At 55.0% G+C, this 26,941-nt stretch overlaps 1 protein-coding gene across 3 annotated transcripts in view; it reads right to left on the bottom strand.

Annotated features, from left to right (window-relative positions):
• CACNA2D2 (calcium voltage-gated channel auxiliary subunit alpha2delta 2) overlaps window positions 1-26,941 on the bottom strand; it is a 225,239-nt gene that overhangs the window by 41,994 nt on the left and 156,304 nt on the right. For all 3 annotated transcript variants that reach the window (XR_007509319.1, XM_049826895.1, XM_049826896.1), the window contains exon 4: window positions 2,169-2,228. Coding sequence is in view for 2 of the 3 variants with exons in the window: in XM_049826895.1 (XP_049682852.1) it covers window positions 2,169-2,228 (60 nt within the window). In the remaining variant the exon portion in view is untranslated. The remainder of the gene's footprint in view (window positions 1-2,168; window positions 2,229-26,941) is intronic.

The raw sequence follows: 26,941 nt of genomic DNA, 5'->3' as shown, positions 1-26,941 counted from the left end.
GGGTCTGACCGTGCCCTGCCATTTTACGGGTGAAGGATGGCAAAAGGAGGTTCAACCCCGGCAGCGAGGGCCATTTACACAGCCCCTCCGTCCCTCTGCTCTGCCCGGGAACCAGGGCCGATGCTGGCAGGGCTGCCTGCTCGGGGGGAACAAATGCCCAGCACCCTGGGTGCTGTGCGCAGAGCTGGGCCAGTCCATCAAGTGTCCCAGCCGGGTCTGGGCTGTCCTGATAAAGCTGTGGCGAGCTCTGCAGTGACGCATCGCTGCACATTGTTTCTGGGTGACTCGCTCCTAATTACCTTGATTAAGTGGTTGCAAACAGTGCTATTAAAAATATTTTTTCTACGAAAGTAGATTTCTGGAAGGTTTGTGCCATGAATGGCAAAATGAGCCAAGAGCTCCCCAGCGCTACAGCCTTTCCTGGCATGTTTTGTATCCCGGCCGTTATCTCCCTCGCCACGGAAGGCAGCCGGGTCTGGGTGGAGAGGGAGCTCTTTGGGGCTGCAGAGGGGTCCTCAGCAGGAGCCCCCACAGCACGGCAGCTGCCTGTGTCTGTGGCCCAGGGGATGAGCAGAAGCACTGAAGACTGCTTCAAAATGCAGGGATCTTGCTCCAGCTCTGCCCGTGCCCCGGCCACAGGGCATCCACTCCTGGGTGCCAGCCCAGCGTGGGGTGCGTGGGGCCACCACGATGCCCCTGGGGTACCCAAGGCCAAGCTTTGGGTGCTGCTCGGGGATGAGCTGCTCTGGGGCTCCTGACCCTGGAGGACACACAAGGTCAGGCCAGCACTAGGGACGGAGATGAGAGCCTGTGGGAGATGCCCACGGCTTCCCTGGTGCTACTCGCAGCCTCCCCTGGGAGCCCTGAGCCTGCAGCCAAGGTCCTGGCGAGGCACCGGTGTTGGGATCAGACAGTGCCCACACCAAACCTTGTTATCCTCTCAACCTCCCTGCCACCGGCCTTCCGGAAAGGTGACGGTACTTCAGCAGCACTCTCATGCAGAGAGGTCTCGGTGACTGCTGGTGTCAATGACAACTGTCCTCTGGATGGGAGGGCCAGCGGGGACACCTCACCTCTCCTTACTGAGGCTGCTTCTGCTAATGATGGGAAGCCCCCTGCGAGCTCAGCCTCACTGGGTACCTAGGGGACACAGCTCCTGGGGGGACAAGAACCAGCCCCGAGGGTCCACCTCACGCCGGCCACATGGCAAACGAAAGCCAAGCCAAGCAGGTCGACACCTTGCCTTCTCTTCTGCTCCTGCTGCCTCTTCCTCTCCACATCAAACCCTGGTGACCATCGCCAACGGCAGGAGGGTCTGCATGAGCAGGTTGTGGCTCCAGGTCCTCATCTCCTCTCCTCCCTGAGCAGATCACGGTTGCAGACAGAGAAATACCCCCCAAAACACACCAGCAAGGACTGGCAGCGGGGATGTCCCCAGGCTGTCCCTTTGGCGACTACATGGGGTTCCCCAGGGCCGGGCAGGATCCGGCCCAACCCGGAGGAAGGGGCTGGGAGGCCCAGGAGTATTTTTTATTGTAGACTCCGTTTGCACTGGAAGGAAAACAATCTTTCCTTCCTTTTATATTATTGTTATAATTTGAGAGCATTTCCAGACAGAATCCTTCAGGTTCCTGCTGAGCGCTATCACTGCCAGAATTACAAAGTCAAATGCAATCATTAAACCCACATCTTCCCTCTCCCAACCCAGACTGCTCCCTCCCCCAGAAACAGCCCCCACCACAACCGCTGGCAGGTGCCACGGACGAGCCACCGCTGCTGTCACCCCACGCGAGACCCCGCTCGGCACCAAACCCTCCAGCTGCCAGAGATGGCGGCGGGGGGGGGGATAAGAGTCTCCCCGGCCCCCAAACCCTCAGCGCTGAGCCACCAGCTCAATCTTCACCTCCTGCCTTCTCGCTACGCGTGTGGAGGCCGAGGCAAGGCTGGAAACGAGCTCAAAATCGCTTCATTTGCTCTCGTTAGTGCTGGCAGGTGGCGGTGCCGGGGCCGCCTGCGTGCTGAGCAGCACCGCAGGGCCAGCGGTAACTCGCGAGGGAGGGAGGGCGAGGAGGGGAGGAAGAGCCGAGGGATGGGAGCAGGGATGGGACAAGGAGCCGATTCCTGTGCCAGGAGTCATCCCTGAGGCCGGTGCCTCCGCGGAGCCTTACCCGGATGTTGTCCTGCCAGTGGTGAGCCTTCTGGAACTTCTCCGCTGCGTTGGCAAGTCTCTGCAAAACAAGCGGGAGAGGAGAAGTGAGAAAAAACGGGGAAAGCAAGAGGAGCCGGGCATTGCCCACGTCAACCCGGGACCGTGGCAGCACCTGCCCTCCCTCTGTTTGGGGGATCCCCCCGGACCCTGCCGCCCCTCCGCCACGCAGGCAGGGGGGCAGGAGGAGGGATCGAAGGCAGCAGTGCCTGGAGAAGGACATCCCAGGCATGAGAAGCCGGTGTTTCTGTTTGCTCCCGCCTTTCCCAGAGCAAGCCAGTGCCTCCAGAGGAATTCCTGCCACTTGAACACAACCAGGGCTGAGCCATTGCAGCTTGGCGGTTGTTGGTGTTACCGCTGGAGCCGGGCAGGCCCTCATTTGCAGTGCAGGGCAAGGGCTGAACCTGGGTCCCTGCACCGATTGCCCCCCAGCTCTCTGGAGGGCAGGGCAGACCCTTCAAAAATGCTTTGAAAACCCCCTTGAAATGTCCCAGCACCGGGGCCCAGAGATGCGCAGCTCTGCCCACCTAGATTAACCCCTTCACATGCCCGTACTCTCCTTCACCCCATCGCACGCCCAGGGCCATCGGCTCAGCGGCACTGGGCCCATCTGCAACAGACCAGTGCTCCCAGGGAGCTGGCGAGCAGGAGAGGAACCAGCTACGAGACGCGGCAGCTCTACCTGCAATCGCTGCCTGCAGCGGGAGGCTCCGGGGCTGAGCTCCTGGCCAGGTCTCACCCAAAGCCAGGGCAAGCACAACCTTCTCCCACTAAAGCGCGTGAGGCTTCCAAGGAGACAAAAGCATCTCCATCCTGATGGCTCCAGAGGCAGCAGGCAGTATGGGCAGGCTGCTGCCCTCCCTGGGGTAGCCAGAGGAACCGGGGCTCGCCAGGAGCAGGATGGGGCGATGCTCAGCACCGGGGCAGCCTCGCTGGGCTCGGGCTCCGCCGTTGGAGGCCTCACCAGCACGGAGGGTACAGCACGGCAGGGCTGGAGACCAGGCAGCCCCTGGGGTACTGACAGTGCTGGGAAAAAGCTGCAATCTGGCCTTTGATGGAGCCGACGGGGACAGACAGGGCAAGAGCTCCAGGCTTTCCAACAAGATCCACTCTGCATCGCTAACCAAATAAAACCAAGAGCAAAACAAGTGACACAGACCTTTCCCTCCATCCCTCGACCAGCCCCAGGCCCCCAGGGGTGCAGGCAGCTGCTTGGGGAGCTGCCTGCCAGGCTTGTACGACCCCATTAGCACCAAAGCCCAGCTGGAGGTAGCACAGTGTCCTGAGTCAGCCCGCAGAGCCGAGGGCCACCTGCACCCCTGGGTGCCGGGCACCCTTGCTGCTCGCAGGGTTTATCCCCGCAGCCTCGCAGCACCCGGCACAGCCTGCTCCCCACCAGCCATCAGCTTTACAAGGCTCCCGGGAAATACATGCCGCGGAGGTCTCAGCTCCTGGGGCTGGGTGGCTAATCTGTATGGGGTTAATTGGCCACGAGGCTTGTGAGGCTGTTGCAGCCCAGGAAGGCTCCCTTAGTGAGTTAGTGGGAGACGCATCAAGCAAAGATGTGCCTTACGGCAGGTGCTGCTGCATCTTCTGCTCCGCGTTTCCCCGCACCTCTCAGCAGAGCGGGACACGCTCTGCTCCGCGCAAGTGATGCCGGCAGCCAGAGCACGGGGAGGGAGGGGAGCCCCGGCTGCCTCCAGCCCCCCGAATCGGCTGGGAGGAGGAGGAAGGAGCACTGACAGCGGGGTGACCTCCTGGGCCAAACAACCACCCCAAATCACTGCCTGGGCAGCACTGCAGAGATGCACGTGATTCCCAGCACTACTGCACACCTGACTTTCACATTGTGAACCACAAATCCCAGAAAGAAACAGCACTCCTTTGCTCAGTGGGGGTCTGGCATGCCAGCGGGAGCCCGTTGGGGTGGCTGTGAAGTCCAGCTACATCCCTGGGAATTTATTTCCCCAGGGCCTAGAGAATGCCTGGCTAGGAGAGCACGCACACACGAGACAACGATCTCCAGAGAGGCGGACAGGGGTCCTGGGCACAGCCACACATGCCACTGCTGCCGTCCCTGCTGTCACCAGTTCCTCCAGTGCTCCCGTCAGCACACAGGGATGCAAAATGCCTCGGTCCTTCTAAGCAGACGCTCAGGGGAAAGAAAGTCCCGAGGCTTCGTGGTGTCTCCTCCACGTGCCTCCGCTGCCTGCAGGAGAGCAGCAGCACCCAGCCCCGGCAGCACCCAGCCCCAGCAGCACCGCGGGACCAGGGACACGATGGCAGGTGCTGTATTACTGGGAGCATGGCAAAGCACAGGTACTCAAAAGTAAGGTGATGAGCAGTGAAAGACATCACAGATCCGACCCTTCCCAGCCAGAGAACGTCGCTTGTTCTTATCAGATGCAGGAAAACACGTATCCATCACTGCGTAATCTCGGCACGCACTGGTGGAAACTTTCCTGTTTAACCTTTTTTCTTTTTTTAATCTTGATTTCCAAATCAAAGTGCTTGCTTTCAATGGCCAGCATCCGAGGGGGAAGATCAACTACCAGCTGAGCATTGAAGCAAAATACCTCTGGCTCTGGTGGTGGAGAGAAGAGAATGGGTGACAAGGCATAGCTGCACAGAAAAGCCAAGTAATGTTAATTTTCAGGGCAGTTTTGCAGGGGCTCACCTGCTCAGTCACAGCCCTGCTTCCCCAGAGCCACCTAGAAAAGCTGTGGCCTAATTCTGCACCTCATCCCCCGAAGCTTTTGTGCTCTGGTTATATATCGAGATGGCTGATTAAAGGCGAGCATTTATTCCAAGTTGCGTTTAAGGCAGCGGTGATGAAATATGCATTTTTCTATACTAGATAAGAGCGTGTTTGTTTATTATGGGCCAGGGCAAGATTTATGGACATCTTTAACTATTCATCGCCTAGTACAAAGTGCCTGGAGAGTTGCAAATGGTGCAGTAAGGGACGGCTACACCCAGGAACGACACTTCGACAGAAGATATTTTTCCTCTGGAAAATGTCAATTCATCAAAGTCGATCCGGACACAACTTTGTTTTTTCAAAAAAAATAAATCCAGATGTTCTTGTTTGATAAATAGCATGTTGCAGGGATGGGGGAGCCCGCGGCAGGATGGCACAGCCACAGCAGGGTGCCGTGCCAGCTCCCGGCCGCTGTCAGACACCCACCCCTGGAGAAGTGCCCCCAGAGCCTCCCAGCTGTTGCTTCTGCAGTGTTTTCCTCACTAAAGACATTCCAGTCCCGTGACCAAGACGGGGACTGGGAGGAGAGAGGGACCAAGCGGGCAGCCAGCCATCCCTCCCTCCTCTGCAACAGGGGATCCTCTGCCCGCCGCCATCCCTGCGGGGGGGCATGGCTGGAGCGATGCCATGTTGGGGGGCTCCCATGGGAGCAGTCCCGTCCTGTCCCATCCCTGGCTGGTGCTAGAGGGGAGCCCCAGCCAGCCCCTGCCCAGAGATGGGCTGCTGGCATGAAAGCGATGGGGACCCTCCAAAACTGTGGCAACAAGGACAGCATCCCCGAGGGGACTATCTGGGACAGCTTTGCTCACAAGCAGGACCTGGAGTTGTGTGTTAGGGCCGGGAAGGTGCTGATGCTCCAACTCCCCCCCCCCCCCCCCAGCAATGTCTCCATGGGGAAGGTGATGGGTCTGCCTGGAGCCACACACTGCTGCAGGATGTCCCCATTAATGCCAAATGAGTTCATCATGAATAATGTTACCGTGATCAATACAGCTCAAGGATTATTTCTAATCCTTAATAATGATTAAACCATTATTTTTCAAGTGTTACAGATCAATCAGTCCATCTTAAGGTGCGCTGCATGCAGGGACTGCGAGATGCCCGGGATTGCAGGCAGCGCACCGGGGAGCTGGGCAGGGGTCCCGTGCGCGTACACAGCAGCCGCCAAAACCTCCTGAGGGCTTCAGACCTCAGGCTGTCGATTGTGTGGTTCCAACAGCAAGAAAAATTAGAGGAATTACCAAAAATAAAGCATGGGTGTGAAATACCTGCAAATTTCCAGCAGGCTGTGGCGCAGGGACTGTCCTGGCCGTGGCAATTTAAGGAGCGCACTTTTTTCCCCAGAAGTCACTGAGGGCTAAGGACAGGAGATTTAGAGGTTGAAAACACTGAATTGAAATGACTCTGCAGGTCATAAAAGGCCAGCAGGAGATTTACAAGGGATTGGTGTCTGGAAATCCCGATGGCGGGGTCTGCGAGAGGGAAGGTGCTGCACGGGCTTTATCATGCCTCGGCGCAAGGGCATCTTTCATATTCCGCATGGTGCTCCTCTCCGCCTCGCTGCTCACCTGGCCAGATCCATCACGAGCTCCCTGCTCAGCCCACCAGCTCACCGGGGATTAAGGAGCCTCGGGGACGGCACGGACTCGGGATGGGCAGGTGGCGGTGAAGGTGGCACAGCCGGGTGCATGCCCTCCCTCCTGAAAGCCCCGCAGGAAAGGAGAGGGGGGACGAGGTGGGTGACCTTCTGTCTGCCTAGAGGATGGCACCTGCAAAGACACGGCTGCCGTTTTTCCCCCACTTTGTTCCAGGACCTCACTTCTCAGCCCCAATCACCCACAAAAGCTCACCCACCCCACCTGGAACATGGCTCACCCACACGTGCTCGTCCACGGCAGCACCTTTTGGGGGGCAGCTCATCTGATGCCCAGAAGCTGCTGGGAGCGAGGTGGTGGGAAACGCGCTGAGCATCGGAGCTGGCGCTGCAAGGGACCGCATCCTCCCCTCTTGGCGGAGGGGACCGTCCCTGCTATCAGCATCCCCACTGCTTGAGGGGCCGGTGCGCTGGGGGACTGTCCCCGATGTAGCAAGCACCCAAGGGTGCTGCCCACCTCCTCCTCCTCACCGCTTCTCCCCCATCGCACCCGGGGCTCTCCTGCATTGCTCCAATACTTTCGCACAGCGATTTTCCAAGGGAAACTGGTCCAATGCTTTGCTAAATCTCTCTTCCCAGCCCCCACGTGGCAATAAGTATGCCCCGGCTGTTCCCACCTCAGTCAGATCAGTGGGTTTAACTTGGGAGGCAGCGGAGCAGAGACCAGAGCGGCACAGGGAGGCCAAAGGCCAAGGTTGGATTTATAAACCAGGATTACAGCAAAAACCCTGCAACAGGAGACCGAGCAGCCCTGCGTAACAGCAGCAACGCCGCCCCTGTGTCCCAAGCCTCCCCACAGAAATAAAGCACCCCATGCCTGTGCCAATGCTGGGGGATGCTCCTCAGGGAGCCTGGGATAGTGTCCCCGGCTTTTCCCCGCAACCGGTAAGGAAGGGCCCAGCTATGGCCCAGCACGCAGCGGCTGCGTGTGCCCAGGGATATTTGCTCCGAGGCAGAGCAGCTCCTGCTAAGCCTTCATTTAACTTCCCTCCACAGGGCTGTTATCACCCTCATCTCAGCGCCTTCCCTAACGGCGTGAAGTGTATTAACCTCCCGCACCTGAGCACACAGCTGGAAGGAGAGATCTTTGCTGGAGATTAAAACAGCCCCGCGCTACTGGGCCAGAGAGCTCCACACGGCATCTTATCATTCCAGCTCTCCTCCCAGAGCAAGAAAACACAGGTGAAAGGTTAAGACGAGGAGGTGAAAAACAAACACACATGACAAAGTCAAGTCACCCAAGCCCCAGGCAGAAACACCCCCTGGGAGCTGGTTTTGCAGCTCTTCCTCCTCCACGATGAAGGAACGAGGATGGCACCAGCCCCCCCTCCCTGGACAGGGCACCCTGAAACTGCATCTGTCGCTGCAGAGCATCTGGAAAGGTGAAAGCCCGCTCCACGTCCTTCGCACACCTCCATTCCGGTCTGCCTGGGTGCATCAGAGCAGAGGGCACCTTCTCACAGTCCCACCTCCTGCCACCGGCTCCGGGGTGCCCCCACCCTGGCTCTCCCTCTCGTTCCCCAGCCCATCTCCTCCCCATTCACTGAATTTGCTGCACGCACCCCCCTAAGCAAACCCTAACGGCACAGCACACACACCGCCATCAAAAAATGATCAACCGGCGACAAAAGATGACAACCCGCTTATATACACGTAAGGAATATAAATCTTGAGTAAACACTGTAAAGCAGCGAAGCATCTCATCCTGTAATAATCTCCGAGACAGTTGATCCCAGGGCTCTTATTACCCCCGCAGCCGTCATCCGAAATCCAGTCGGCAGCAGGCTCAGCCACGGCTGAGTATTGATCAAGGAGGCAGCTTCAAACATGCTGCAGCATTTTTCTTTCGGAGCACTAACTTGTTTGTCAATAACATGTTTGTCAATAACTCCCTCGGCCACGCGGAGGGAAAGGGATGGCCAGAGCTCGCCTCTCCTCCTCTCATGCCTGGCTCCAGCCTGTGCCCGAGGGAGGACGGAGCTGGAGTCGGCACTGGCTGTTAACGCTCTCCTGCCTCTGGGAGGGCAAATAAAGCCCCAGTGAATAGTAAAGAGGGGGTGGTAAATCCTCCAAGGGCTTCCAGACCCTGCTGTCGTACCAGCCGGTGCTTGCTCCTGAGGACTGGCAGGGCGGTGAGCGGGGTGACCCCTCTGCAGAGCCGGCCCCGCCAGCAGCGAGGGTTACAACCACCAACCTGGAGCAAACCCAGAGCCGGAGCCACTGCAGAACCCATGCGTGGCAGTGGCACGGCCAGCACCCGGCCCTGGGAGCCTGGGACAAGCCCCAGAGCCACAGCTTTCGTCATTTTACTGACCATTTCAGTAACTCATAGCTCTGCAGGCCAGCAATGCGTGGCTCTTGTTCCCCTGCCAGCATCTGTCCCTGCTGCTTCTCCTCCGGAGCCACAATTTTTACCGGTAAGAAACACCATCACCAGTCCTAACAAGCACAGGGAGGGGAGGAGTGAAACATCCCAAGCAGAGAGGTACCCATGTGTTTGCAGGGGCAGGGTGGGGAGGAAAGGGAGACTCGCTGTCTGGGGCATTTCTCCTACCCCAAAATATCGCTCAGGCCTCCAGAAGAGCTTAACTTCTTGCAAACGGAAAAGCACCAAGGGCAAAAGGACAATGCAGCTAACCAGGCATCCTATGGCACGAGCCTTGCCTGACGTTCTCTTCAGTTCTCCTCCCCTTGGAGAAAAGTCCCTCTCTGTTACCCCTCTCCTGGTGTTTCTGCCCTCCACGAGGGCTGACCTTGGCTTTCCAAAATCACAAGTAGAGAGCAGCTCTGTCCCTGCTCCCCGTCGCCCTGACTGCTCCCCAGGAGGGGAGGAGGAGGGCGGGGGGGGCTGTGCACTGTGCCTGCGCGCCCCTGGGGACCAGCAATAGCAAAACCTCAGCTGAGCTGCTCAGACCCTCCTCGGCTCCTATTTTCACCGAGCCAATGCCAAATAACCACTGCCTCATCCCTCCTGGGGGAGGAAGGGCAAACACCAGGGTGCAGGATCTGTCCCCACCTCCACCAGCAGTGAGACAGAGACATGGGATGCAGGATGGACAAATGGGACCAGGTATAGGCAGGCGCAGGCAGGCTTGGCCTCTCTCACTGTCCCCTTGCCCTGCGCAGAGCCAGCAGGACCGTTCGGCCACACCGGCATTGCCGCTTCCCGCATCCTCCTGCCTTTCACCCTGGACGTATGGCAACAAACCCTGCTCCTGTGCTAGATATGCCTTTAAACCGTACTGCTAAATGCCATCATGCTTAAGCCCTGCTGGAAGGTGCTTTTTGCCCAGCTTTGGGATGCAGGTGGTCCCTTGGGAAGCCAAACCAGCCACACTTGCCTCCTTTGTTTAGGATCTGAGAAAAAGCACTTTCCTCTGTCCCCCTTGCCACACTATTTGCAGTCACAGTACCTTTCTGCATGTTCTACGCTCGATGGAGAAGAAAGCAGGGACCTCTGCTTTGAGATCCCAATAGTCAGCCAGTGGGAGAGCCGAGCAGGAGGCTTCAGCCGCTCTCCATGCTGCCCTGCTCTGCCCCTGGCCAGCAGCATGGGGTGGGAACGGTGCTCCAAACAGCTACGTTCTGCCATGCAGCTTGAAAAAGGCAGAGGTGAGAAACTAGAGGACATTCCCCAGCAAGTCCAAACTCTGCAAGCCTCTGAGATAGGAGAGGTGATAACGGAGGATGTGCTCAGCCGGGCCAGCGCTCTGACAGCCGGCACTTGCTGTCCCTCAGCCACAGGAGCAACCTCCTCCGTCTCAGCCTGATCCAAACTCACCCCTGGGGCTAGCAGGCAATACAGTCGCTGCAGCAAGCTGCCATTGGGACCCTTACTTTCATTTCATCAGTGTCATCAAGAGGAAGAGGACTCAGGACTGCACATCAGCCATCCCTTTCACCTTTTAGGCAGTATTTGATGGTGAGAAGAAAACTAAGGATGTAAACAGCTTTTCAAAGGCTGTCCCAGGTGATAAATCCAAGCCTAGCAGCTTTAAATCGTGCTCATTTCACACCTCTCGCTCTCTTCTGGAGCATCAACTCACGAGATGAGCCTGGCAGAGAAAGCCCAGTCTGCTCCTGATGGAAGTTCCTCCCACTTCCATAGTAGTGAGACCAGTTACGGCTTAACTGGTCTTAAATCACCTAAACAGAACCCTGGCTGGCAAGGAAGAAAGTCTCTCTTGGGATGAAGCTGGAATATTGATAGCTGGCTCCCAGGAGGCGCTGAAGCACTGGGGCATGTCAGCAGCATCCCAGAGGGGTGATGGATACAAACCACCCGACAAACATGGCTCCGGTACTGTTTGTCGGCTGCAGGTGGGACCGATGTGTCCCAGCAGTGTCAGGGCTGCCCAACTTCAAGGCTGCCCATCCCAGTCTGAGTGCCCCAGTAATTGCAGCACCGCTGCTACTGGGAGGGCTGCCAGCTGCCCTCACCAAAGCTAAAAGCCTGGCAAGTGCCGCTACCCACGGCTCTCGTCATCGGCTGCTTTGGGGACAGCTAATGCCAGGGACCTGCTGGGTGCTCCGTGGCACCGGCACGGTGGGGACGGGGCAGGCGAGCTACTGGGCACAAACACGGCATCCCGGCACAGCGCAGCGGGTCTGTCAGAGCTCTGCCACAGCTGGAAGGGCTTGGGGACTCTCTCCTGTGGTTCTCATCTGCTGGGTGATGAGCTCGCTTGCCGCACAATGAGGTTTCAGACGACCAGAAATAATTCAGGTCAAGATGCGTTTGCTAGAAGGTCAGGGCTGGGGAAATGTGACAGCGGGAGATTCTCCAAGCTGCGGAGGAGGAGATGGTGCTGCCCTGGGGCTTCTTCTCTCTCCTTTTCCCCCTGTACCAGCAGCGCGCTGTGGCTCCCACGATGGGCGAGCGGTGGGGTTGGCAGACTGGAGGGACATGGCTCCCATGAAGGCTTTCGGGAGACGGTGCCTTAATGCACGAGGTCCCAGGGCAGCTTCAGCTTCTGTGGTGTCAGGAGGGTCAGCAAACATGTTAGCTGGCATCTCAGCCCGCTGCTCCAGCCCCACCTCCTCCTCGTATAAACTCCAATCGTTCAATCCAACAGCGCTCCCTAACCACACTTAGATAATCTGCAGAGCTCCAGTTACGATCATGAAGCAGGACCTGTCACAGTTCAAAATCCATTACAATAACCAAAAGGCATTTCAGCGGCAATTATAAGAGATAGTTTCACTTAAAAATCAATTTTACTTAGAGCTTGGGGGAACGGTTTTTTTAAAAAATAATGGAAAAAAAAAAGGAAGTGATACAGCTTGCCACTTGGACAGGAGAAGGAGGAATTTGCCTAGCCAGGGCTTAGCAGCCAGAGACTCCAAAGAAAAAAGACAGAATCCTTCCTTATCCTTATTACTCCTTATTTTGGAGAAAGAAGTCCCATGTTAAGATGACAAGAAGTTCAGGGAGTGGCTCTCCCTCCCCCGCCGGCGCTCCACTTGGTACCAAAAACAGTGAATGAAGCTCCCATGAGATGCAGGAGGGCATCCCTGGGAACCCAAAGCGCAGCCGGCCATCACGCCGGCATCCCAGCGGTCCCCTGGCTCCCCACTCCACGGGGATGAGGCCTTTTGTGCCTTTGAAATCCTCCCCTTTAGCTCTTTGCCTTTCATTCAAGCGGAAGCTATTACAAAGTTTGCACTGGAAACCACTTACAATCGATTTATTTTAAGGCATCACCTCTTGCTGCGCTGTGATGTGCGAGCTTTAAAAAGCACCTCGTTTATTATCTGCTGCCGCGTGGGGATTTCCATATGGCACATCACGGCGCAGTGAGAGCTCCTCTGTTATTAAGTTTTTATGGTAAGGCAGATTTTCAGCACACAGAAATCCTCCAGAATGCACCAAAATGTCACCACCCCATGCCCCCAGCCAGCCCCAAGAGGAGCCCCCAAAACTTCCCTGCTTGAAACCCTCCAGAGACACGCGTGGCATCTTCCTCGAGTCCTCCAGTGCCACCAGCAAACGCTCCCACAGCCTGAAAGGGGTCAGGTACGCTGATCAGTAACTCGGGCCCCCACTGCCACCGCAATATAAATGTGACCAGAGCAGTTTAAATTGCCAGTTTAAAACACCAAAGAAAAGCAACTGCAATCCAAAAAATCCCATTAAAGACTTTTTAGTGGTGTTTTGCTCTAAGAAAAAGCACCATAGTTGGAACCAGCTTTGCTCAAACTTTCAGAAAAATGGCAGTCAAGCCCCAGCAGCTCCAGGCACCGGGGGGAAGTTTCGGGGAGGTGGAAGCGAGCAAGCTCAGCAGATCACCAAATAGTTCTTCCCAATGCGACAGCTCACAGTGACCCCAACGCTCATCCATCTACCCCTGGCATTTCCACGGGGCAAGGAGTAGCCTCCCACCTGCCAGAACCCATTTCCATCCCTTTGGGACATCCACCTCCACCCTGTCTGCCACGGGGACAACACTGACAGCACCCAGGTGGAGCACTCAGCAGGGTCCAGGGCTTTCCCAGCACCCGTGGCCAGCACCGCGCGCAGCCCTGCCCTGGGAGCAGGAGGGGTTGTGCCACAGCAGAGGGGGAATGGCAAACAAGAAGGAGGAGATGAGATTGAGCATAGAAAACGCGCTATCAGAGGGGTGAATGGTGCCCTTGAAGACCTGAGAGGAAACTACCACGAGCAAAGCCTCCCAAGGAGGACCCGTGGCTTTGGATGCTGCAAACAGGAGCGGATGGAGCAGCAGGACGCAAGGCAGAGCCTCGGAAGGGGCTGGGCAGCCTCTCGGCACTTACCCATCACTGCGGTTTCACAACAGTTGGACGTAAAGATGACCTGATAATCTATCAAGCACATTATATGCTTCATTTTGAAAGTCCGTTATTATTAATTTACATGATAGAAATGTAAGGAAAGGCTTCTGGAGTTTGACTTAGCCCCCAAGCACCGGCGATGCTGGCATTGCCACCGCACCAGGAACACTCACACCCAGCAAACGGGGAAAACCAATAAACTGCCCGGGGACATAACACACAAATCTCAGGCCATTTCCCCATCCTGGCCTTGTTTTGCCAGGGCAGTTATTCCCCTCTCCCAAGCGACGCAGGAGGATCAGCTGAGCGGCCCTTTGGGCCGATGGGATCATTCAGAGTTTTCACCCCAGTGTCCAGGTTTGCAAAAGGACCACGCACCCCTTTTTGAGATCAAGATGCTCGCTCACCCTCTCTTGGCCCTTCAGCCTCTTGCTCTTCAGTAAAGCTCGAAGCTCAAGCTCTTCAGGCTTCGTTGCTCTTTGGCAAGATGTCCCAATGTGCTTTCCCACTCCTTTGCCTCCTTGTTCAAAGCCCCAAATCCTCAAGCAGTACTTCCCTTCAACCCCTACCCCTGTGTTGATGCTTATGGACGACAAGACAAATCCAGGCTGCTGGTCTGCTGCTGTGCTGATGGAGCGGGATTGCTGTTGCTTTGGTTTTGCCCTCCGTTCACCTTTTATTTCTTGTCTGGAGCCTAAAATTTCAGTGTTGTTTGACTCTGCATTTTTACAGCACAGCAAGCCCAACTCCTGACCCACCTTCCTTGGTGTTACAATAAAAGAAGGAACCAAACAGCAGCAAACAACCACCATGGATGCAAGGGGGTCTGACGCCCACCCTTGCGTCCAACACCCAGCCCAACCCCTGGCAGGAGATGCGTTCACTCGACTTCACCCTGTGTCTCTCCATTTCCTGGCTTCCGCAGATGTTCCTTTAATTTAATTTTCCCAGTGCGCTTCAATACAGACACACTCCTGACTCCATTATTGTCTTTTCATTTCTTTCCTTCCTTCTCTCGGTCCTTTTGTAAGGAGAGTGCTCTTGCTTCCCACCGCAAATCCGGGCATGTAGCTCCTGCCCGGCAGACATGGTCCCCAGAAAGCGTTGGTGCTAATAAAGCCCCCTGTAATGAGAGCTCAGCTGCCCTCCCTCTCCTTCGGCAAGCGTGATTGCCTTCCATTCTCACGGTAGATAAAGAGCCACTGAAGCCAAGGAGAGGGACTCAAAGCGCATTCACTCACCACTACACCCATTTCTTGGACTTCATCTTTATTCATTTCGTCTGAGACGTGCCCTCACTGCAGACCAGCCCCCTGAGGAGCCTCTCCCTTCCCTGGGGCGCACGGCTCCGGCACAGCTGGAGACCCTGCAGCCCTCCCCTGGGGTCTGCGTTTGTCAGGAGAAATCCTTTCCACCTCAGATTTTCCCTACGGCAACGCTGGCCTGACCCTGCAGCTCCCCAGGGGCAGCACCGCTGCTGGGGAGCCCGCACTGCCCTTCCCTCCATCCCACTCCAGGAGCACGTTTTGGCGTTACTGTTAAACCCAAAACTCAAGACGACTTGACATTTTTTGTTTTAAAGACCAAGGTGGGGGAGGACAAGGCGCGGAAGAGCTCCCCTAAGGGAAAAGCTATCAACTGGAACAAGATTTCAGCAACTACACGTTTCTTGACCTTTTCCACAGTCATATCTTTAATGTTTCACGGATGGATTTGATAAAAAGAAAAAATTAATAAAATAGATTTCATTTTTTAAAAAAGGTCAGGACATGTGTTACAGAGAAAAACTCATTTAGGTCCCTACCTGCCGCCTCGTGGATGCCGAGGAGCCCTCCCCTGCCTTCCACCCGGGGCGCTCCAGCCCAGGCATCCATCTCCCTGCCTTGATTTCCATTGCATTTGGGGTTTGATCTCTTCTGGACTTTTCCTTCCCCTGCCAGACATGGGGTCAGGAACCATAAGCACTCGGAGATGGTGTCAAACGCTCGAGAGCCACAAATATCTGGTGGGACGTCACACATCTAACCTCAAGAGGCAGCCAGGGAGCTCAAACATGGAGAAGATGCTTGCCCAGGCTCCAGCATAGCTTTTCTACCTGCTGCTTCTCAGCCTTGGGCCCAAATTCCTCCCCAAATGTCTAAGTAGATGTTGAGGCTGTTGCGATGCCCGAGCCATGCACAGCACAGTGACCAACATCTGCACTCTCTTGCTCACCATGACGGCCATCCTCCTGGCTCTTGCACCCACCCCATGGACATCACCCCTTGCCCCTGCCCATGGACACGAACGTGAATCCCACCCACTGTGTTTGAGGTTGGGCTCGTCAGGAACAAGCAAAGCAAAATAAATTCCCCAAGCACAGAGCCAATTCCTGCTGATCGAGATGTTTTCAAAAATAAATGCTATTTAATAGCAGCTCCTTCCCAGCTGGCCTAGTGGCCTGTTCCCGAAGGCTCAGAAACAAAAGCAGCCCGGAGGCCAGCTACAGACATTTGTATTATTAAGCCCACTCTGCAATTAGAGCAGACTTCTGTCTAACTTCTGCCTTCTTTTACCATTCCCTGATTTTTTTTTATTCACTAAGAACAAAATATAATTCATCAAAGTTTGCAAAAAAATATACAAATTACTGTGATAACATCATACTAAGTTATTAAGTGGTGACAATGGGGGACAATTACAGTATATAGTCCATTATATAGCACTGCCATCGGGATGAATCAAATAAAATACACGGTGAATGGCGAGGAGCTTATTAACGGGAACATTAGTGTGCCAGAACATAATATCTGCCATTCAGCCAGGGAGTTATTGTCACGCTGGCGCTGGTGGAGACTGGGGACGAAAGTTGTGGAAAGGGCTGGCAGCTTCACTGCACAGTTCAGGGCACCAGCCCCGTGCCGGGGACACTGCGGATCAATCCTCAGCGCTTAAACAGGGAAAAAGGGAAAAACCTCAACCCTGGACCACCACCACACAGCATCTCCCTCCAATTCTGCTTCTGGAAGGCCCTAAAGATTTTTGCAATGGGTCAGCCAAGCACAAGCGGACCAGGATTTCTCCCAGCTCCCACCAGCATCCGTGGGAGCATCCTCTCTGTGCTCACCGGCGGGCATCTCACCCCTGCCTTTTGGGCAAGGGCAGATCCACCACTGTCAGCAAGGCTTTGCAGGTTTGTTTTATTTTGAGGTTTCCTCCTGCCCAAGCAGTGCCTGTCCCCTGGCAGCGGGGCGGCAGCAAAGCCGTTTCACCCATGGTCTGTACGGTACCATCTCGCACGCAGGATGCCACGCTGCGGCCATGGCAGCTCTGCAGCCCGCTGCCCTGCCTGCTCTCACACCCACCAAGCAGTAATATTTTTTTACTTCTAATTTTGAAAGCCCAGCACGAAATTCAGAGAAAGGTGGCCAGATGTAACAGCTTGGTGCATCTGTGAGACCAGCAAAAAGAGGGGCAGTAATGACGGTGCTGAGCAGCACCCAGCGCTTCCCTGGTCCTGGAAAGAAAGCCGTGGCAGGGCGCTGCCAGAGCAGCACAGGCAGCAGAGAAGCCTCATCCCAGTCCCCTGCCTAGCCCTGAATGGGCGAGAGCTAAAGCAAGGCAGCAAATGCCACCACCCCAGCACAGGGTGCCTGGCTGGGACAGTACTGGGAACACCACGGCAGCAGAGCTGGAAGAGCTGAAGGATAAACCCTGGATACAGCCTACATCACAAATGCACACTTTTTGGAAGGCTTTGGGAGGAAGGAGTATAAAACCCAGCCCAGTTCCCCTGCTGTCGTCTTGGTGATCCCAGCAGAGCGTGCCATGTTCTGGCTGAAACATCCCCTGCACGCTGCTTGCTCTCAGTTGGCTGCTCAGCACCAGGTTCAGACATGCCGGTCCCACTCACCGGCGTTTGGCACATCCCGGGCTCCTTTTCGCCATCATCTGAGGCTGCCTCTTGCCTGCATGACACTGGGAGATGCAAGAACTAATCTATCTGGGAAGATGCTATTTGTTGGGAAGGGAAGTAAGACAGAAAGCTGCATGCCCGCTCCCAGAGCACAGCAGTGAAATTCCTAGATCTGGTTCTGCGCAAGGACTAACCTGTGGGAAGAGTTGGTTTTATGCTCTTCCTCGCAGGGTCTGCAGCCCCCTCGAAGCCAACACACCTGGTTATAGTTTGGGTAGGTCCTGTCCCTTCCCTCTCTGCTGGCCTGAATTTCTTGCCAGTGGTGAAACCCTGCTCTGCTTCACCGGAGCCAGCACTGGGTTCCCTGCTGCTCCAGCAGCTCTGGTTTGCTCCTTCTAAGACGTTATTTTTACACTTCTCTTAAAATACAACGCTAAGAGAGGCTTCTTGACTATATTAACATTAGGAATCTAATCAGCAATCAGACAGCTCATAATTTTCTGATTAGCTCTGATTATACTCAATCTTTAGGAATGGAAAAAAAAAGAGGAAAGAGAAAGAAAAAAAAGATGGAAAAATGTAAAAATATTCTCTGCTCAGTTTTCCCACCCCAATTCCCTTGACGAGGTACAGAGTCATGGCAGCAGCAGCTCTGCTGTCCCTGGCTAAGCAGGACAGTGCCACGGTGACCTGCTAAGCCAGGGTCGCTCAATAACCTGGTGCCATCGAGCTGCTGATCTTCGTCCTTCCAGGCTTGGCTGGGATGTTGTCCCAGAAAGGGGCTGCTCAGGGAACGGAGAAGACATCAAGAGTGCCAGAGCCACTGACAAACCCAGAGGAGTGTTGCGAGCTCTGCTCTTGGGCCTAACATCTCAGATAATAATACGCTAAAAGTCAGGGTAGAAGGATGGCACAGAGAAAGGAGATGATGTGCCTGTATCCAGCTGGCTTCAGCCTGGAAGGAGGAGCCTCTCTAGGCAACGAAGAGGAGGCGAGGCTGAAGAATGCTGCGAGATGAGGCCACGGCCACACACCGGCTTGGTAGGGGGCGCCAAGTGCTTCGTGGCAGCCCAGAGGGAAAGATCCCAAGGATTCAGGACCTGAGGATTGCCAGAAGCTGGAAGGCAAATGAGCAAATGGCCTGAAGACCCTAGGGCAGGAGCAGAGGATGCCCCCCAGCAGGCACATTTACCTGCAGACCAGGCAACAGGAGCTGGGATGCCATCCCAGAGCAGGCTGCTCCTCCGAGCATCTCCAGCCGCCGACAACAGCAGCAGGGAGGACCGAGGGGAATCTGAGAGGTGTCAGGTCCCCAGCGTCACCTGGCCAGGGTGTCTGGGACACGGCTGGGCACACAGCAGATGTGGGTGGGGAGTTTGGGGAATAGTCCTGCTTGGCCTGCCTGCACCCCTGCCAAGGGACCTCGGAGGACAACTTTCTTGCTGGGCTTTTGTGAAGGAGGAAAAGGGGATTTGCTGGTGCTGAGCCTCAGAGCTGCAGCTGGGAGGAAGGAAACCGAGGAACAAGCCAGAGGAAGGAGATCTAAACCAACCTCTGTAACAGAGTTAATCAGTCGCGCATGCTCTGCGTAGGAGATTCACTCCTGACTGCAGCAAGCGATCGGCTGATGCTGTCAAGCATGAGATTTAATTATTTGTATCATAGCCACGGCCTGCATAACTACAAATGATATTAATGGTCATAAAATTGTCCAGCTGGCTCTTCAAACCTGCCACCGCACCGACTCACTGCCTCCCACGGCAGGGACTCGCCGCCTTGCAGGGACCACTCGCACGGCGGCACAAGCGGTGACAAACCCCAGCCACCGAACATCGCAGCAGACAGACGCCATCTGGAAGGGCCATCCCACGTCCACCCAGGGTCGCTGAGCACAGAGCGTGCGCTTCATGTCTTGAAGACAGCCTCGATAACGAGAGGTGCTCCATCACAGTCCCGGCTAGCCACACGTTCGCATTGGCTTAGCTGAACTTCCGAAGAGCCTCGTGCCTGCTCGCAGGCTGGGCAGCTGCTGTGCTGGGGAAGAGATGGCAGCGCCGGCTCCCTCCAAGCTGCTTGCTTTTGCTCCAGGCTGTTGCTCAGACCCGCTGGCAGAGCTGCCCAGTGAAAGCACTGCTCCTCACCCTGGTCAAACCAAACTGGATTAGCAAAGATCTACAGTAAGCTATGAACCTGCAATACGATGGGATAGGATAGGATAGGATAGGATAGGATAGGATAGGATAGTTCAGGTGCAAGTGACATACAACGATCATCTAGTCCAACTGCAAGACTAAGTAGACTCCAGCCCAGTTTGAATCCAAACTAACAGCCCAGACAGAATTCAACTGTAAAAGCAAATGCCCAGGTTAGAGCCAAAGAACCACAACACCATGCCCCCAGCAGCCTGACACCACTGTCCCGTAGACCTCCTTGACTAAGGTCCCTGGTCTCTTTTACACCAACTTCAAATAAAACACCTTGAAATCCCTATTTGAACTAATCCATGGTGAAGGAAAAGGCGTGCGGGCAGCGGTGTCACCCCATCTTCCAGCCCAGCGAAGCTGCATTTGCAGGTGAGACCGAGGAGGAGATTGTGCCTGCACTGGAGATAACGACGGAGGGGATCGACCCTTTTTGTCTGCTGGGGCTCCAGCACTGACCCTGCCATCTCCCATAGCAGATGCAGTGCTCGGCACCCACAGGAACCCAGTGGGGCTCTCTTATTAAACGATCTCGGTGCGCACACGAAAATCCACCTGAGTTCACATGGACGAGGTCTCCCCCCACCCTGCGCTGGGAAAGTCTCCTCCTCACACTCCAACCCTGCCATCGCAGCTGCAGAGCCCTCTTTTGTAAAGCAGTGCCGGAGCTGTAATTAGTTTGAGGTGACCTCTGGAAAAAAAAAAAAAGTTCAAGTTTAAAAAGAAAATCTCTCTGGTTAATGCTATGCAAATTGCCAACGAGGCAATCAGGCTGACTTTTAAACACTGGCCCCCGTCGGAAGGGCTCACAAGACAGCCTTATTGTCTCGCTATCAATTTGCATCTCATTACCCACAATGCGCTGCTGGTTGGAGGTAACCTTTTGGGGAACACGCCGCCACGGCGGGGAGCCTGGGGACAGTACGGTTACTCCTGTTTACAAGGCTTTCGTGTGGCCTGGCACCCGAAATGTGATGGTTGAGAGGCCAGGTCGCTGCCAGCCCTGCCCGCCGCTCCGCCGGCAGCACTGTGAGCTTGTGTCACTTGGACCTGGCATCTTCTGCCACCTCCTCCCAGGGCCCCTGCCCGCCTTAGCTGTCCCACCGGCACGTCGCAGGTCCTTCCCACCGGGCTCACCGGCTCCTGTGGGACCCAGAGGCTGCACGGTAGCAGCCTGCCTCCACCCGGCCGTTCAAGAAGTTTCTGTGAGTCTTTGCACGCTTTTTCACATCTCTGCCAACCTCGCCACCTCGGGGAGATGGTACTAAAATAGCATTTTTCTATAGGAAGGAAATCTGCCGCATCCTTGTCCTCAGCCTGCTCCGGCTTCTCCAGCCCCCCCAGCCCCTGCAGCAGTCTCCCGCACCACGTGCCTCTGCCCTCTTCTCCATCCCCACCGATTTGGGGTCAGGAAACCAAGTGCTCAGCAATCATCTCACCTACACAATCCCCGATCCCCCGACCGAGCTGCCCTCGACGCGCCGCTGCAAGGAGGCTGCCAGCCCCCGTCCTGCATTACTTGCTGCACCCCCCTGCCACCTGCAACGAGGACCCTCCTGTTCCCCAGGGCGGGAGCAAGCCCCGGGACTTTGTGCGCCCAGGGATGGTCTGGTCAAACTGGTGACAAAGCACCACCCCCTCCTGCCCTGCCAGACCTGGCCGCAGGCGTGCCCACCTCCTCCAGTACCTAGAGGCTCAGCTTGGCCGAGAAGACCTCCCTAAATAGCCCTGCGGTCCCTGCAGCAGCGTCCCAGGTCTCGCTCGCTCCGGTATTTTTCTCCCCACAAACCCTGCAGCGTGAGACCTCCCCAGTGCCGTGGCAGAGCTTTTCTGCTTTGCTTTTTACAGACGCCCGCGATGCCCGGCTCCCCGGCATCCCGCCGAAGCCGTGTGGCACCGCTGTGTTGCTAAGCGTTGGCGAGGCTCTCCGCCAATGCGCGGGTGCCACCTCCGCCACCCAGGCCAGAGATGCCAAGGCAACAAAGGGACTTTTAATAGCCGAGAGAGCACCACTGCGAGGAAGAAAACCCGACCGTTTAAAACCCTTCTGAATAATGGTGCTGCCTCCCCGCTGCTCAAATCAGCCGCAGCACTTCGTTATTATGATAACTAAATACAGAAGATTTTAACAGCTGGAAATGCAGCAACAATATTTAAAAGAGTTTTTTAAATTGTTGGTATTTTATTCAATAATGGTAATGGGCTTTTTTTTTTTATTATTATTATTTTTTTTTTTTTAATTTTAAAGGCACAAGGTTCCCTACTCTGCTGTTTTCGCACGGTGCTGGTCAGGCTGCGAAGCCAGCTTTCGCCTGGTGATGGCAGGGAATAACACCGAGACGTTTAATAACACCGAGACACAGGGCTGCTCGAGGGAGCCGGCAGCTCACGGAGGCATGGAAATCCCAGCTTGCTGCTCCAACACCCTGCTCAGCCCGGCACCTCGCTGGCCGGGATCCAAAGGTGAAAAATCCAAAAAGGGCAAAACCCAAAGGTGAAAAATGCAAAGATGCAAACCCCAAAGGTGCTGCACGGGAGCAGCAGGAACCAGGCAGAAATAACGGCAGCAGCCCTGGCTGAAGGTGTCAGCTCCCTGCCTGCTGAAGGCAAGCGGACGACTGGAGGTAGCTCCCACCGTTATCAGCTCACACCCTCAGATACCAGAGCCCTTTCGCCCTGGGAGTAAAGGAAAGCGCTCGGTTATCTCCAACACCACATTGATAAGAGCCGGGAAGCATCTCCTCTTTAGAAGAGCCCCAGTGCTGGAGCAGGGGGTTGGAAATGTGCTGGAATCAAAAGAAACCCCCGGAGCCAGGGCACGAGGCTGAAGGGCCCCAGCATCACTTGCCCGCACAGACATGAAGATAGCGATGACCCCTCGCTGGGTTTTTTAAGCGTTTGGGAGCACAGACCTCGCATTCAGGCTGCAGTGGCAGATTTTATGAACCATCTGGATGAGACCTAGTGAGTCAGTGATGGCTGGTGGGACACGCAGCTCCCGATGCCCCCGCAAAAGGATGGGACCCTCTCTCCTCCCTCCCAGGCCTGCAGAGTGCCTGGTCCAAGGGTGGCTCATCCTACAAAGGATCCATTAATCCTGCAAAATGCACCATAATCCATTTGTAGTGTATCAGCAAGTAATTAAGAGAATGCTACCAGTATCAGTGTAAATAAAAAGGGGCATTTTACAACGTGGTATATTGAGTTGTGGGTTTTGGTTTTTTTGTCACATTGCACTGTGCCAATTCATGAGACGCAGTTGGCAGCGGCTCTCCCAGTCATCACTGAATTGCACCGGCATCCAGCCCTGCAACCGAACATCCCCACACGGCTTCGAGTGCCCACAACACTGAGACCAAGCAGAAGAGCTGCCCACTAACGTGACACCTGCAAACACACCTTGTGCCAAGGCCCCCGTCGCTCTGGGATGTGTACCCTAGAGCCGGCGGCTGATGGGGATGCCTTGGAGAGCCCAGGCAACAAATCTGCTGTGGCTCCTCCACGAGCCAGACCGGACCATAACTCACAGCAGTGGCAGGTACTGCTCTAGAGGGGAAAGTATCCCACGAGGTCCTGGGAGCAGCACGGGATGGAGACAAGGCTCCTGAGCACCCCTTTTCCAGCTCTGCTCTAGCTCTAGGAGTTATTGACCCTCTCACTACACTCAGCCCCACTTGTGCCCTCACCCACGCAGCTACAGCATGGTTGTGGCTACACCTTGTCCGACAACCTCCAGCGAGCTGGGACCTTCTGGGGACAGCACAAGGAAACGAGCTTGGCTACTACCAACATGCTGAGGGTCAACCATGAGGTCCCAAAGGGGAACCCACCGCCAGCAGTACAAGCCAGGACCTGGGCTCCAGGTCCTCCAGCAGCCACCCCTACCCCAGACCCGTTAGCAGAAGCTTCGCAGCAGGGGGACAGTCCTCTGCCCCATGCAAGACCCCTTACCTGGAAGTTATTAAAATCATCATGGGGTTCATTGCTACAGTGCTCGGTGCTGTTGCAGTGGTCTATTTTCCCTGCTATCACTTAAATAAATCAACCAGGGTTTGGAAGCAGCAGCAAAACCATGGCGAGGAGAGCAGCCCCTTCCGCTGCTCTGGTTTCGGGCACGGCAGCCGGCTGGCTCCGGGTGCATCCCTGCTGCAGCAGGGACCCCCAGCTGGCGAGACGGGATTCAAGGCAGCGTTACCCAGTGTTTGTTTGGGGGAGACAGGACGACCGGGAAGCATGGGGAGAGGACAGGGAGGTGTAATTGGAAGGACTGGGGGGGACAAAAGGAGGGACTGGGGTGGGGAGCAAGAGAAATGGCAGTGGGAAGCAGGGAGGAGGGGCTGGAGCTGGCGGGGAGGACAGCACTATGCCGATGCTTCATTCAGAGGCACTGGTACCCTTCACCCTGATGCCTATTTAATGTCATCCTATTCAGCAAGTGTCCCCATGATCTGGTAATTATCTTTCACTTACAAAAGAGCAACTCTGTGTCACAAATGCTCCCCTCTCCAGCTCTGCCACAGATCAATATCTCCTCAAGGCCTTCGCCATTGTTTGGGGAATGGAATTGATTTCTCTGAGGAGTGAGGGGAGGAAAAAATATATAAATAAGAGCTGCGGAGATGTGTCCCTGCCTGAGCCCTGCTGAAGGCTGAGCTGGGCAAGTGGTGAAGCAGAAGGAAAGCGATCCCAACTGACCAGCGCACGTACTGGGTCCTATTGCTGTCCCTGCTGAAGTGGCTGCAGGGGACGCTCAGTTGTTTTGTCATTCAGTACACGAGCGTCTGAAACGCTGGAGCCAGAAGAAATCTCTAGCTCAAGATATCACCAGCTTTCAAAGATTTTACAGCAGGATAAGAAGTGTGGAGGTGCTGATTCAACACCATCCATAAGGACGTGTTCGTGTCCCACTTTAGGGTTGAAGCACGTGGTTGAGCAGTTGCTGCTGCAACCCTGGTGGGCCCTGGAGAGGAGCCTTGGAGACCACCTTGGCTTAGACATCGGCACCCTGGTGTGACCACCACAGCACCGACACTGAAATCCAGAGCAATGCAAGAGCCACCGAACCACGTCGCTGCCGGGCTGCCGTCAGCGTGACCGCAGCAAGCCCAAGCTAATCCCGGCAATGCTAACCCAACACCCTTCACGCTCCTCTCATCTGGCTAGAAGATGACCTTCAAAATCATGAGACATAGGATAAATACAGGTCGATCTTGTGTTTGAGTCCAGATCTCCAAACCTTTGGGATCTCTGAGCTGAGCCCCCCAGGGCGTCACAGGGCTCCTGCAGCTGGGGGCTTCAGAGTGATGGGGGACGGCACGGGCGGAGGTAAAACCGCTCCCCCGGCTCACGCTATGCAGCGGCAGACAGAAGCTGCAGCAAAAGGGATAACTGCAAGGGAGAATACCAAAGGGTTTTAAAGTTACACAGGTGTGGGGAAGGAGGAGCAGTTCATTACTGCCTCCTCTGCAGCAACAGCTACCTTTTATGTATTTGAAGGCTGTTATCACGTTTTACCTCTGTCTTCTCCAGAAAAAAGCCAACCTCTTCTTGTAATATCTGCAAACAGGCCCTTGATTTCTAATCCTCTTTTCTGTCCTTCTGTCTGTCTTTCATTTTGCATCCCTCTCGAAGCACACCGCCGGGCACCAGACCCCAAGCCAGCAGCCGCCAGGACCCAGCCAGTGCCAAGGAGGGAGCCAGGGTTACGCCACCTCACTTGTACAAGGTGCTGCGAGACTGATATTTGTCTTCCCTTTGAACACCTTGGCAGGGCTGAGCCACGCCGAGCTTGCAGACTAGTAGAACCACTGTCATCCATTTCGACCCTTCCCATCATGTCCTAATTTTTTGTGGTTCATATGGGAGGAAAGGGAAAACAAAAACAAGTGCAGGGGAGGGTGGAGATTTGACTTGAGAAAACCTGTGGCAAAGCCTCTCTTCTAAGGACCTCTAAAAGTGCATTACTGCTCAGTTGCTGGGGCCTCCTCACCTCCTGAAAAGCAAACCAATCTGAAAGCACACTCCTCCATGCAACAGATCTCAGCTAAGCCTGGTCAGTCTGGGGACAGAGAAATGAAAGAGGATGGGGAAGAGCACGAGGTAAAGGAGAAGGATGTCTTCCAATGCAGAGGCATCAAAATTCTGGCTGTAGGAGGGAATAGTGGAGCATCCTAAGTGGGAATACATATGCAGTGAGAAGATGGCAATCCTTTGTGGACGGGAAAAATATCAGATGGGACTAGATACACATGCAAGCAGCTTTGGAAGGAGTCGGCTCAATCAGAGAATTCAACAGCACGTCGACAGGTGAAATTCAGGGCAAGCACATCCAAGGTACCACTTTTGGGGAACAACAACCAGGACCCGTCACGCATGCTGATGCAGTTCCAAATTAACCCCAACCATTTGCAGAAGAGATGGAGGCACTCTGGAGCACAAACATCTTAGTGGAAGCGATGGTCCAAAGATGCTAGTTTGTGCTCAGAAGCGAGCAGTAAATAAAACTGTCATATTAGCAAGCAGGTCTATAAATCAGTGGGTCCCTCATCTGTGACACCATGCGTGGTTCTGCCATGCAGAGCCAGGGGAAGAGGCAGCTGCGGGGCACGGAAGAGCAACGCAGCTGCTGGGAGCATGGGAGGAACCCAGGCAGCGACAGACTGAAAACATTCAGGGGATTTGATTCACTTAAAGGAAGAAATGAATTTCAAAGGACACAGAGATATAAACCCCCATGTAAGAGAGAAGGTACCTCTGAGTTCGACTATTTAAACGTTCAGATCTGATGATGAGAAACACAGTTCCCTGTGGAACTCAATGCTTCGCGATGCCACGGACATGATACTTTCTTTAAGGAACAAAAATCAGATTAATCAGAGTATCATCGGTTATGCTAGCCGAGATCAAAGTACAGAGGAAAGTAAGTGTTATCACTCAAGGATTTATACCTCCCAAGTAACTGCTTAGGATTAGAAAGAAATTTCAATAATCTGCCAGCTAAGTATGCATTGCGAGAGTAATAATCCTTCTCTCCCAACATCTGCCAGCAGCTACTAATGGAGATAGTAATAAGCTAGGTGGATCATAAACCTGACCTGATCTGATTGCTACCTTATAAACTAGAACATGAGGGTGTTATCATTTTTCCCGGGGTAACCTGTCGTCAACCAGGACTGCGCCGAGGCAGAAGCCGCAGGAGCAGAGCACCGAGATGCCTTCTCCTGGAGCTCACCACCAGCAGGGAGGCAGACCCTTCAGCAGCAAGTCTATTGATTTTTACATCATTTGTTGTAAACATTTCTAGCTGCTTCCTAAAATGGAGCATTTCCCCAGCAGACAACCTATGTACAAAGCTACAGGAGGATGAGAGCTCAAACGTGTGCAGTTTCTCTGTGGTAGGTCTACGGTGTGAGCTGGTGCTTGATGTAGCATC

Source organism: Accipiter gentilis, chromosome 23 (genome assembly GCF_929443795.1).
Source record: "Accipiter gentilis chromosome 23, bAccGen1.1, whole genome shotgun sequence".
Classification (NCBI taxonomy): domain Eukaryota; kingdom Metazoa; phylum Chordata; class Aves; order Accipitriformes; family Accipitridae; genus Astur; species Astur gentilis.
Note: the sequence above shows the minus strand (reverse complement) of the source record. Positions and strands in the feature narration are given on the sequence as shown.